Source organism: Epinephelus moara, chromosome 13, assembly GCF_006386435.1.
Source record: "Epinephelus moara isolate mb chromosome 13, YSFRI_EMoa_1.0, whole genome shotgun sequence".
NCBI classification, from domain to species: Eukaryota; Metazoa; Chordata; class Actinopteri; order Perciformes; family Serranidae; genus Epinephelus; species Epinephelus moara.
In genome coordinates, this window is record NC_065518.1 from 2831568 (window position 1) to 2843945 (window position 12378).

General features: G+C 41.2%; 1 protein-coding gene across 3 annotated transcripts in view; it reads right to left on the bottom strand.

The window, feature by feature from the left end:
• The window catches only part of rnf213b (ring finger protein 213b), a 528456-nt gene that overhangs the window by 44359 nt on the left and 471719 nt on the right, over positions 1–12378 (bottom strand). For 2 of the 3 annotated variants that reach the window (XM_050059312.1, XM_050059310.1), the window contains exons 2-8: positions 4548–4632; positions 3747–4456; positions 3512–3667; positions 2383–2552; positions 2000–2295; positions 1677–1924; positions 1357–1563 (exon numbers count right to left, since the gene is read on the bottom strand). In XM_050059312.1, coding sequence (XP_049915269.1) covers positions 1357–1563; positions 1677–1924; positions 2000–2295; positions 2383–2552; positions 3512–3667; positions 3747–4456; positions 4548–4583 — 1823 coding nt within the window. In that variant the 5' untranslated portion in view covers positions 4584–4632. Of the gene's footprint in view, positions 1–1356; positions 1564–1676; positions 1925–1999; positions 2296–2382; positions 2553–3511; positions 3668–3746; positions 4457–4547; positions 4633–6237; positions 6312–12378 lie in introns of those variants that run through there. The other variant, XM_050059309.1, reaches the window with a different exon arrangement.

Genomic DNA, 12378 nt, shown 5'->3' on the forward strand with positions numbered 1-12378 from the left:
CAGGTGAGTTGGTTCATTAGCGTAATGAACGGAGGGAAAGCTCTTGTCATCGAGTGTCTTTGTCTCTGTGGGGGAGGCGGGGCTATGGGCTACACACACACAGTGCGATCTTCGTGAGAGGGAGATGAGACGGGGAAAAAAAAAAATTGAGCGTAAGAGAAAGACAGGGAACTTGTTCCTAAACCAAACACCACGGCCCCTGTGTGGGAGTGTTCTGGATTTAAACCAAATGACAGAGGGGAGCCCAGTAATTTGGACGAGTCGGTGTCCCGGGTTTGTTCTAAAACCATCTCAACAAAAACAGCAAATACGACCAACTTAACTGCACACCTGAGAGTGAGAGACTGAGAGTCTATTTTTTTGTATTTATTTTGATATTTTTACGTGTTATTTCGTATATTTAAATTTTCTTTTTTGCATTCCTAAATATTCTTGTTAAATAAATGTTTATTTCTCTTTCACAGGGTGAACTTGCATCATTATGCCTTTACCATTATATAAGTTTAAAAAATGGTTTAAAAACAGCAAAATTACAACAACAATAAAAATGGTCTTAAAAGCACAATATTACGCAATATTATCGCTTATCGCAATAATTTCTGATGCAATTAATCACCCAGCAAAATTTGTTATTGTGACAGGCCTAGTAACATAACCATCGTGTAACCCCAGATTTAAAGAGCATATGCGTAGCTGTAGCTGTTGCTATTTCAGTGTGTTTTCAGTTCATGAAAGTTGTGTTGGTTGCCCAAAAAAGTCTTGTTCAGCATTTGGTTGAACTAACAAAACCTCTAAAGAGTCGGATGTTCAGTACTTCCGAGAAGAAAGTTTTGTTTTAATGGCTTCAAGTTTTTTTTTACTAGCAAAAATTAGCATGATCACATTTAACCATAACTGTAAATGCACTGTGCTAACCAAGCTTGCAGCTAGCATTAGCGTTATCTCCACCCTCTCATTTAAATAAGGTCACTTCTGGATGACATTACAGAGGTGGTGACCATTATTTAATACAGTCTTTGATCAGAAAGGGACGTCTGTCTGGGAAAAACTGAGACTTCCTAAATGAGACTTGGACTGTAAACTTCAGTGAGAGTTTGTAAACTGATGTGTCGATATAGATTTGTTTTTTTTGTTAAACCCGGACCCCTATGACTTCAATTCATCAAGACTTCTTTCGGTTTTTGGATTCTCCGTTCACCGCGGGGGCATGCAAGAAAGGCTACGTTTTCTTGACAAATTCAACCTAACACTGGGTGAGTCATTGAAATACAAATGATTATTTTGGGGGTGAAGTGTTCCTTTAAACAAAATATGATCCGTTATTTCAGGAAAAGAAGAACTTTGAGACAAACTCACTTTCTTTGGTCAGGGTGGAGCTGTATACTCTCCCTGAACCTGCTGAACTTGACATTTTCAAGTCCCGACCAGTTCTCCTCCTCCACAGCTGGACCCAGTTTCATAGTGTCTGCTCCCGGCTGTCTGACCCTGAAGAGCAGAGGAACGAGCAGGACGAGCTCGGGCACTGACTGCTGCGCGCAGATGTTCATCAGAGCCAACACAACGCTGAAGAGAAGACATGGAGAAGAGAGAGAATGTGTCAGACATCAAGAGCTCAAAATCATTTTGGAAGATAGATCTAGATCTTTTTTTCTTCTTGAAGCTTTTGTTGAACTCACAATTGCGCCTGTTGGAAAGAACTGAGAAACCAGTCCAGGTTTGTCTTGTCCATCGCGGCCTCTGAGGACACCAGGAGACACAGCTTCGCCCAGCCTTTCACTCCAAGATCGATTTGACACCTCCTGGTAACCATGAACACAGACACGCCCTGAGCAAGAGGACCGGAGCTCCTCCAGCTGCCTGGGAGTTTCTCCTTCTGCTCGCCTTTTAAGATCTGAACCAAAGTCTCAGAAATCAGCTCTGATGTCTGTAAATAAAAAACATTTAGTTACTGGTGGAATACAATGGATGCTTTAAATCTTACTCTTCCTGTTGCACCAACCTTGACCATGGGAGGTTGAGAATTGTCCATGAACTTCATCCTTGTGTGTGCAGAACCGAGACTCAACGTAAAATGCTCCAGGCTGTCACACAAGCTCATGGTGCTCTGTTTGTCTGACGGGGACCACTTCTGGAAGATGCTGTTGAGCAGAGTCCTCGCTGCAGCCTGCCAGGCGTCTGATACCTCAACAGCTTTTATCCTCTGCCAGCCAAACATGTTAAGGCCACTTTGAAACCAATTTTGCATGGTGGAACCAGACTCCAAACGAGCAATGAAGCCTTCATAGAGGTGCAACTCTAGAAGAAACATAGGAGGGTTCATGTTACAGACACAGACTCACAGTGGTGTGTTGACATGCTGAAGCTAAATGTTGCTTTTCTTACCTTTAATCTTTGGCTCATGTGGAATTTGAATGTGTCTTGTGACACTTCCTGAAAGCTCTTTGACTCGTTGCTTTACTCCATACCAATAAGCCCACCATTCGCCTCTCCTCAGCTCCCGTTCTTCGACAGAAAGACTTGCTTCTATCAGATAGCCTTCCTGTTTTAGTCCTCTGCACATAAAATAGTCATCTGTTATAATGACAACTTTACTGAAGCAACAACAAAAAGTATCAGGATCTTCACTGGTTTGGCTCTGTACTCCTGCATAGTTGTTCACAGTGTAAGATGTCTATAGTCAGGACAATGATCCTCCACATACGGCCAGAGCACAGAGCAAGAGTTTGTAGGGTCAAACCAAGTCCGACACAAGACCTCAAAATATCTTCCACCTGCTGAATAAAGACAAAAAGCCTCTGAAAGAAGCAAGAAGAGAAGTTGTCTGAGCCCAGACACCCTACAGAGGAAACCCATTTCAGCTGCTTGTATCCGTGACCTCATCCTTACCCAAAGCTCATGACCATAGGTGAGGGTTGGGACATAGATGGACCAGTAAATCGAAAGCTTTGCCTTCTGGCTGAGTTCCCTCTTCACCACGACAGTCCCGCAGATGCCGCACCGAACCGCCGATCCATCTCAAGCTCCACTCTACCCTCAATCATGAACAAGACCCCGAGATACTTGACCTCATTTGCCTGGAGCAGTAACTCTCTCCCAACCCAGAGAGGGCAAACCACTGTTTTCCAGCAGAGAATCATGACCTCAGATTTGAAAGTGCTGACTCTGCTGCCTCATGCTTGGCTGTAAACCGCCCCAGTGCATGCTGGAGGTCACGGTGTGATGAAGCCAACAGAACCACATCATCTGCAAAAAGAAGAGACAATTTGGAGGTCCCCAAACCGGACCCCTTCCTTCCCCCACCTGTGCCTTGAGATCCTGTCCATGACTTTCACAAACAGAATCAGAGACAAGGTCCGACACCGTTCATCTGATGTGAATCTAAACACCCTCAAATTGAAGCTGAGTCCGAATTTCAACCTCACAGTCGTTACGTCGCTTCAAATCTGAAGTGCTGGAGTGCAGAGCCAAAAATACCACTCTGTGTATTACAGCTTGTACAATCCATACTCACACAAAATGCGTTATCTTAAAGGGTAAACACCCTCCCTCATAACACATCAGGAGCGTGTCATACTCCGTGTTGAATCTGAACTTCTTGTCCAGCACAGCGTAGATGTGAACGGTGAACATGGGAACAGACGGCGGAGCTCTCACTGGGCTTCGATCACTGCAGAGAGAGAAAAACACACGTTTACAATCACAGCTTCCACCACCGTGTTTGATGTATCTGTTAATATCAGTCTCACCGTGTGCTTTGGGGTGTTTTTGTGGTTTTATCTGCGGCTTTGGAGGCTTCCACGCTGGGCTGTTTCTGACTGGTGCCCTCTCCCGACACAGCTTTGGCGAAAGACTTCAGGTTGGCACCTTCTTCACCTTGCGAGTCTCCAGCAGAGGGATTCTCCTCCTTTGACTCTTTCTCAGGTTTTTGTTTCTTGGCTGACTCTGATGACGCTCTGTCACTGTCTGGATTTTCATTCTGAGTCTGAGCAGCGTCTTGCGGTTTGGCTTCAGGTTTAGGTTTGTCCTGTTCTGGCTGCGTCTCAGCAGCATCGTGTGTCTCAGTCTTTTTAGGTGTGTCGTCTTGTTTTGGCACATCGAAGTCTGTCTGTGTTTCCTGGGTGCTCTGACGAACAACTGGAGTTTGTGTGCATCTGTTTGTGCCTTTCTGTTTCCTTGTTTGAGTCTGAGCTTCTACCATCTTAGCATCTTCGTGGCGCTCCTCTCCACTGTTGTCCACAGTTTGCAGGTTGTCTTCCTCCACATGTTGTGTCTCTCTTGGCATACTCTCCTGAGTCTGGCTGCTCGTGGTCTGAGCCTCCATCTCAGCTGTTTCTGTGCTTTCACTTTTCACATCTGTGTCTCCTTGAACATTTGATGTGTTCCGTCTTCTTCGATTTCTCCTCTTCCTCCTCTCTCCGTCTTGGGCCGTCCTGCTGGGACTGGCTGGTCCATGCTCCTGGAATACACATTAACCATAAGTGTGGTTTTAAATTATTGCATGATGGTTGTAATGCGGTCTGAAATCTGTCCTTATGACTCGTCTCTACCTTTTGTTTTTTCCGGCGTCTTTTGATTGCCTCCATCTGCAGGGACTCTTTCCTCAGGGCAGTCCTTGCTCCCTCTTATCTGTCTCTGAACATAAAAAGCACATAAAGTTACAACCTCAACGCTCTATCCAGGTGTCTTTATACAGGCAGCAGCTCCGGAAGACAGACCTCAATATCCGCAGATTTGACTGGGACAGTTAACGCTGTGAAAGTTTATTTTGGCATCAAAAGCATAATGTAACTCAAGTGGTCTTAGAGAAAACTAGACTAGAAAATCTAGCAGCTACACGAGGCTGACACCCAGTTAGCAGCTGAAGTAACCCAAATTTTGGGGTTTGTGCTGGCTGGATTCAAGCTGCTGCCGCGACTGACCAAAGGTCCATCTCTGGAGCTGTTGCTCACTCTCCTCTCGGGGAAGCAGTCCACAGTGGAGGGCAGCGAGGCGGAGGGACCGAGGGCCGGCTAGCAGCTAGTTATTGCCTCATTTGTGGTCTGATGAACAGAGAGGGTGAGTCAACGAGAGACTAAGCAAAAGGGCTGCTCGTAACTCTACAATGAAATCAGATTAAATAAATCAATATATGAGAAACGCTGAGTCACTGCATGAAGCATGTGCATGTGGTCATTTGGTGGGAGGGGCTTAGGACTGAGAGGGAGAGCTGCAGGAGGAGGGTGTATATTCAGATTTTTGAATGAATGGATGACTTAAAAAAGATCATAATAAAAACAAACAACAAAGATAAGAGTGTCTGAAAAGGAGTACACAGAAGGACAACTTACATGTCCCTACCCCCATGTTACATCTCTTCTTTTAACTCATATATTATTTCAACAAATTTATTTACAACTAATAAACAACTGTCCCCGGTCTGTTTATCATCCAGTTAAATAGAAAATTAAAAAAAAAAAAGTTTATTTACACTCCAGGTACCACCGGTTGTTACAGAATAAAGATGCACATCCTGCCCTCATCATATTTGTTATTTATTCTTATTTTTTTCAGATTTCTGCCCACAGCTTTAAAGGGATAGTGCACCCAAAAATGAAAATTCAGCCATTATCTACTCACCCATATGCCGAGGGAGGCTCAGGTGAAGTTTTAGAGTCCTCACATCACTTGCAGAGATCCAAGGGGAGAGGAGGTAGCAACACAACTCCNGAGCCTCCCTCGGCATATGGGTGAGTAGATAATGGCTGAACTTTCATTTTTGGGTGCACTATCCCTTTAATATCAAAATCAAATCAGATTACAGTGAGAGGAAGTGTCAAAAAGAGAAATGTCACAGCTGGTTTCAAAGTGCATCTCTTCATCTTCACATTTTGAACGATTATTAATTACTTAGAAATATTACACCACTGTGACAAACAAATGACGTCACCTAATCTGTAACACAACACCGTCAGAAACACCACTAAGGCCGCAACTACCACTTACTGTCATTATCAATAAATATATATAATATTAACATCACTGACTAATTTCAGGTAGTTTGACTTTTCGTTCAGAAACACAAACATGTTATTTAATCACACGGACAAACATTTAAATCCAAGTTCTCTCTGAAGCATCACCTGTCAGTTACAGCTGTTATAATCTGTAATAATCTGAATTAACTGCAGTTACAATGTAAAAGTGAATTAGAACATTCCAGATGAAACACATTCACAGTTTAACGTCATGTTTTCTCACCTGTTCAGTTAAAGGTCCGGACAGTGTTTGTGCAGATGTGTGTGTCAGTCACATCAGCTGCTGAACTACTGAGGAAATGTTTTATATCAGCTGTAACCTCCCGTATGTAACTTCAAGAGAGCGTCGACAAATTCATCCACCTCTCTGACGCTGGCGGTTTTCTTTCAACGTTAACTCAGTCTAAACTAACCGTGCTAACAAATAAAATATGACTCGACATGTTGATGATCTTTAAAACAGTTCTGGTTAAAATCAGTCACATAATAAACTGTTTTAAAGGTTTTTCGTTATTGAGTCAGTGACATATTTGTTGACTGTCCCTAAATGGAAAGAAGCCGTTGTAGTTTCGTTTCTTTCAGAATCTCATCAAACAAGAAACTTAATGCTGCGTTCAAGTGCACACCGGAAGTTTTCACTTTCATTTCACTGTGTCAGCAGATTGGAAACTTTTGACCTGTTCAGATTTCTTTATGATTTTACTGGAGTGTTTAACATTAAGTTACTGTGTGTTTTATACATTTATGATCCCAGCGGTGGAAAAATCACATTTACTCAAATACTGTATGAGCTACAGGACAAATGTGATGTGGCATACTTGGATATACCTGTAGTCCAGTATATTAAACTTTTTATTAACTAGTTTTATCTGTAGTTAGTCTAATTTTTTTTTCTTTAATATCAATTATAGGGAACAGTTACAGTTATTTAGGAGCTGTTTCCTGTCATTAGATTGAACACACATGCATCCTATAAAACATGCATTATTATAGATTAAACTATCACCAATATCATATTAAACTGTTCCAACCACAACAGGAAAATTATAATTAATAACAATTATTATTATTAATTATTATTAATTTAATGTATTATTAAAATAATAATACTAACAATAACAATAAATAATAATAATAATAATAATTGTTATTACTATCATTATTATTATTATTATTATTGTTACTTCTATTATTATTTTTGCACCTTTAAAACCAGAGTTTGCAAAGTGCTTTGACAAACAAAGCAAAACAGTGAAGTCGAACCAAAGTAAAACAAAATGAGGATAAAATTTAGATGAGAGAAGACAGACGATAATGACAAATACAAAATAAAAATGCTAAAAAATGAAATGATTAAATAAAAGTAAGTACAATAAAAAGAATAAAGGCACTAACACTGTCTGGTAAATGTAAGGGAGCTGTCAGTATGAATCAGCAGATTATTCAGTGCTGCATGTGAGGCCGTCAGTTCTCTCAGTGACTGTCGTGTTTGTCCAAGTCAGGTAATCTAGATTCAGGAGCTCATGTTGTTGTTTTATAACTGGATGAATTTATTCAGTTTCAGAATATATCAACATATCAAAATACATAACAGATTCTTCTGTATTAACAGTCAAATAGCTTCACTTTCATCCCACAGTTCAAACTTCATACCTGCACAGGTGTCTCAGCTACACAGAACACACACTGCTGAGCATGAGGCCAGGATATAAATCTATCTGATGCTGTGGAGCCACCTGGTGGTTAAAAGAAATAACTGCATATAAATACTGTTGAGTTATTTCATCACCAGACAGTTATTACAAGAGGAAAAACATGAATAATCTTTATATGCAGGGAGGTTAAATTCTTATTTAGTAGTTCTTTTCTGGTTCTTCAGATTAGTTTGGTTTATTCATTCATTCATTTTCTGTACAGGATTCTGACTCTAATGTCGCCAATATTTTGCAGGAACTATTAATAATCATTAATATTCTGAATAAAGATGTCATGTAGAATCATATTGACTTGTCCTGATGTTATATTATCTCCATCATGGTGTCTCTTCTGCCAGGTGAGGAAGATTTTGGGGGATTTAGTGGTCAGAATTCCTTCAGTGTTCATTGTTCAGGAGCTGAATTATCCACAGAGGTCTCTTCCTCTCTAAAACAGATCACCTGCTTATTACGGTGGCCGACACAAAACACTGTCAGTGTTTGGTTTGTCCGCTCTGGGCTACTGTAGAAACATGGTGCTGCAACATGGCGATCTCTGTAGACGAGGACCTGCTCCTTACGTAGATAAAAACAGCTCACTCTAAGGTAAGAAAACACAATGATTTTTATTTTCAGGTGATGATACGCTAAAGGAAACAGACTTATTATAATATATTCCATCTCTGCCAACACATCCTCTACACCCTGCACACTGGAGCTCAAAGTCAAAGTGTCATTTAGAGGCTTTTTGACAAAACCCTGTCTTTCAAAGATAAAAAATATTCATGAACTGAACTCATTTGGAGAACAAAATAAAAGCAGTATCCTCTATGAAACATGACATTATTCCACACCAATCAGAGCCATGGTGTGTGTAAGCGTCATCATCTTCAGTCCTGTGAACCTGCAGGTTTAATAACCCTCCGAACCAGCACCCTGGTCCTCCTCCCCTGACGTCGACTTCCTCCCTCGGTCTCTGGGGCCTCCTTGCCTCCTGGCAGCGCTCCTGAGGGGCGGGATTTACCTCGGGGCGCTGTGGGGCTCCTTCCTGATCGCACCTCATCCACGAAGGCCTCCACTCCTTCGAACTTGGCCGTCAGGTCAGAGAGACGCTCCTTCAGGGTGTTGAACTCGTTGTAGAGATCTCCCAGAGCGTCGGACAGCGGCTGGATCCTGAGGGACGGAACATTAACGCTCATGACTAACACAGATACTCACACCTACAGTGATGATGTGAGAGGAACATATTAAACCAGAGCAGAGTCAAAGCATTAAACATGAGAACAGGAGTGACCTCACCGTCCGTAGTCGGGCAGCACAGTGTTGTGGTCGTGCAGCAGCAGATCTTTGACCTGCGTCATGATGGCGTATTTCCAGTTGTCTAAGACCAGCGTGAGGTTGGCACATCCTCTGGTGTTCACTCGCTCTGCTGCAGGACGTGAAACACAGAAAGAAAATGATGCACTCGTCCTCTGAGCTCCACAAGCTGAGTGACATCTAGTTCCTTTAAAGTGGAGAGCAGGCAGACAGCTCTACAGCTGATACCTGTCTGCAGCTCACACCAGAACTATCAGACTGATACTCAGCTCTGCAGCTGAGAGGAGAAATATGTGTTATTGATCTGAGGTGAGCTGTCCCTTTAAAGGTGAAGTAAGTACTACGGCTACAGAGACATGGACAAATGGAGGTCAGATGGAAGGATGAACAGAAGAAAGAAAGAAAGAAAGAAAGAAAGAAANAGGCATATTATTTGTTTATTGGTTTGTTTTTGTGAATGACTGAATAACTGCTTTAAATACTGTTGCTCAGAGGAATTGTGGGACTGCATTATCTCCTTTCCTTACATTAAGGATGGTCCAGTGTACCCTATCAAAATGCCTGCGGGCCAGGTTCTTGTCACATCATTTATTACAATAAAGAAAAAAGAAAGAAAGAACGAAAGAAAGAAAAAAAGAAAAAAGAAAGAAAGAACGAAAGAAAGAAAAAAGAAAGAAAGAACGAAAGAAAGAAAAAAAGAAAAAAGAAAGAAAGAACGAAAGAAAGAAAAAAGAAAGAAAGAACGAAAGAAAGAAAAAAAGAAAAAAGAAAGAAAGAACGAAAGAAAGAAAAAAGAAAGAAAGAACGAAAGAAAGAAAAAAAGAAAAAAGAAAGAAAGAACGAAAGAAAGAAAAAAGAAAGAAAGAACGAAAGAAAGAAAAAAAGAAAAAAGAAAGAAAAAAGAATGAAAGACAGAAAGAAGGAAAGAAAGAAAGAAAGACATTAGTTCCAATAACAGCTTGACTTTATATTAAAGGTAAAATCTAAATCTGTGACACGAGTCGTCTCATTTTCTGACTCTCAGAACTAAAGATATGTGAATTAAACGAATGATCTGAACTCAGATGAAATGTTTTACACGTCTACGTTACATCAAAGAAAATAAATCTATTTCATAACTGCTGCATAAAATACAGCACAGCCTGATTTAAATTAAACTCAGTCATCATAAACATTCAACTTAAACCACAAAATAAAATCACTTTAAATCTAAAAAGAACAGATTAAATTATTTCTGTGTAAAATCACTTTGAAACTCACTTAAGGTGTTTTAAATGTGTGTCAGAGCCCCATGACCTACACACACACACACACACACACACACACACACACACAAACTGTTACTGAGCAGTGTTTCACTGTGTGCACCGCCTCACACTCACACACTTATTAAAATACTGTTATAACAGTAATAATTAAATAAATACATTTAAAATTAGACATTTAAAGCACTTTACTCCAGTTTTAAGACGAGACAGATTTTCACCTGCAGATCACTTATTCAGACTGATGAAGTGTTTCCCGTTGAGATGAAGAGGAGGAAAAGAAGGAACTCTCCAAACTGTCAATTTAGAGTAAAACACAGAAACACTTCAGACGTGTTTAACTTCCTGCTCACCTTCATTCCTGATGTCCCAGTCTGCTCTCTGTTTCTGAGCTGCACACACAGTCACTGAGAAGATGAAGAGAAATCCAGTCGTCTTCATCCTGAAACACACACACACACACACACACACACACACACACACACACACACACACACGTCTGTGAGTCTTTACTGAACTACATTCTGAATTTGCAGGTAATTTCCAAGAGCTAAAACTTCATTTGCAGAAAGTAATATGTTTCAACGTACCTGCAGCTTCAGTCCTGAGTCCAATAATAACCCAGTGAAGAGGCAGCAGGAGGCTTTGTGTCTGCAGGGGGGGAGGAGGAGGAGGAGGAGGAGGAGGAAGGGTCTTCACTCCCATCACACACTGAGCTTCATATATCAGGACTTCACTTCAAAGTCAGACTCAAACCTGCTCAGACTCTCCGTCTCTGTTTTCTGTTACAAGTCCTTCACTCACAGTTTCAGCATCAAAGAAACAAGATGAAACTTTTAATAATATTTTGTCGACACTTTGTAAACGACGATTTAACGAGGTCGAACATGTCCACAGGAAGAAATATTCCGTATAGAAGGTGTAGGAGCTGTAATCTGATCTGTGGGAGCTTTGGCTGCAGCGTTTGATGTTTTACGGTCACGTCCAACTTACACATTCCTGTTCTTCATCTGTCGTCCATCTGAGGAGGCCAGCCAGTATCTGATGATGATGATAATGATGATGAGGATCATTCAGTCTGGACTCTACCTGCTCTGAAAGCTTTTAAAACACTGATTATGGCTGAAAACTTTACAGTGAGGTGAATTAAAAACATGTGACTAAACGTGCATAAATCTGACAGTGTCCTGGGGTCTCACTATGGACACAGCGTACGCACTAATTGAGGCCTGTAAGAGGCGTACGAACTTTTTGGAGACAGGAAATGGTGATACAGACGGAGAGGTGGAGCCTGATTAAAGAAATTGTTAATATTTTTTGGAGCACAGCATGTTTGTTTTTTGTCTGTACGTACATTTTTAGTTTGGATCCTACGCACTGTTTTATGAATGACACCCTGTACCTTGTGAAAAACACTAAAACACAGACACACTAAATTTTACTGATGTACTTACATGTCCACAACTTCATTAAGTACTTTAAATAGGTAGACCTATACATATAGAGATACAGCCATACATTATTAAGCATAATTTATTTAGCTTTTTCTGCCGCTAACTAGCTACCATGTACAGGTACCCTGCAAAACATCAAGGCCACGCCCCTTTTTGGGAGCTAGAAAACAGCAGATCCTGTGGACATTAGTGCGATTTGATGTGTTTGGATTTTAATTTTACTAAGTGTGTATGCATTACTTACTTGTTAAACATTTGTTTTACTGCCATGTCTATGAATTGACTTGCAGTCTTGCCTGAACCTGATTTCCTGTTTCTTTCCCCCAAAAGGGGGCGTGGCCTTTGCAATGACAAGAGTCAGTCTAGTCTGTAGCCCCGTTCCCGCCGAGCAGTCCGGTTCAGTTCAGTTTTTTTCCATCTCCACAGTGAAAGTTGTGGATGGTCCCAACAGAAGCGTTCCTTAGCGTCCCCATGTTTGGTCCCCCCTCTGTTGGGGTACCTAGCACACAGATCTGGTACTAAAAGGTGGAGCTAGAAACCCTGCAGTCTGATTGGTCAGTAGAGGACGGTCACTCTGGTTTTATGTAACCTCTGTTCATACATCAGTAAACTACAACTATAAAATGAAAGAGAA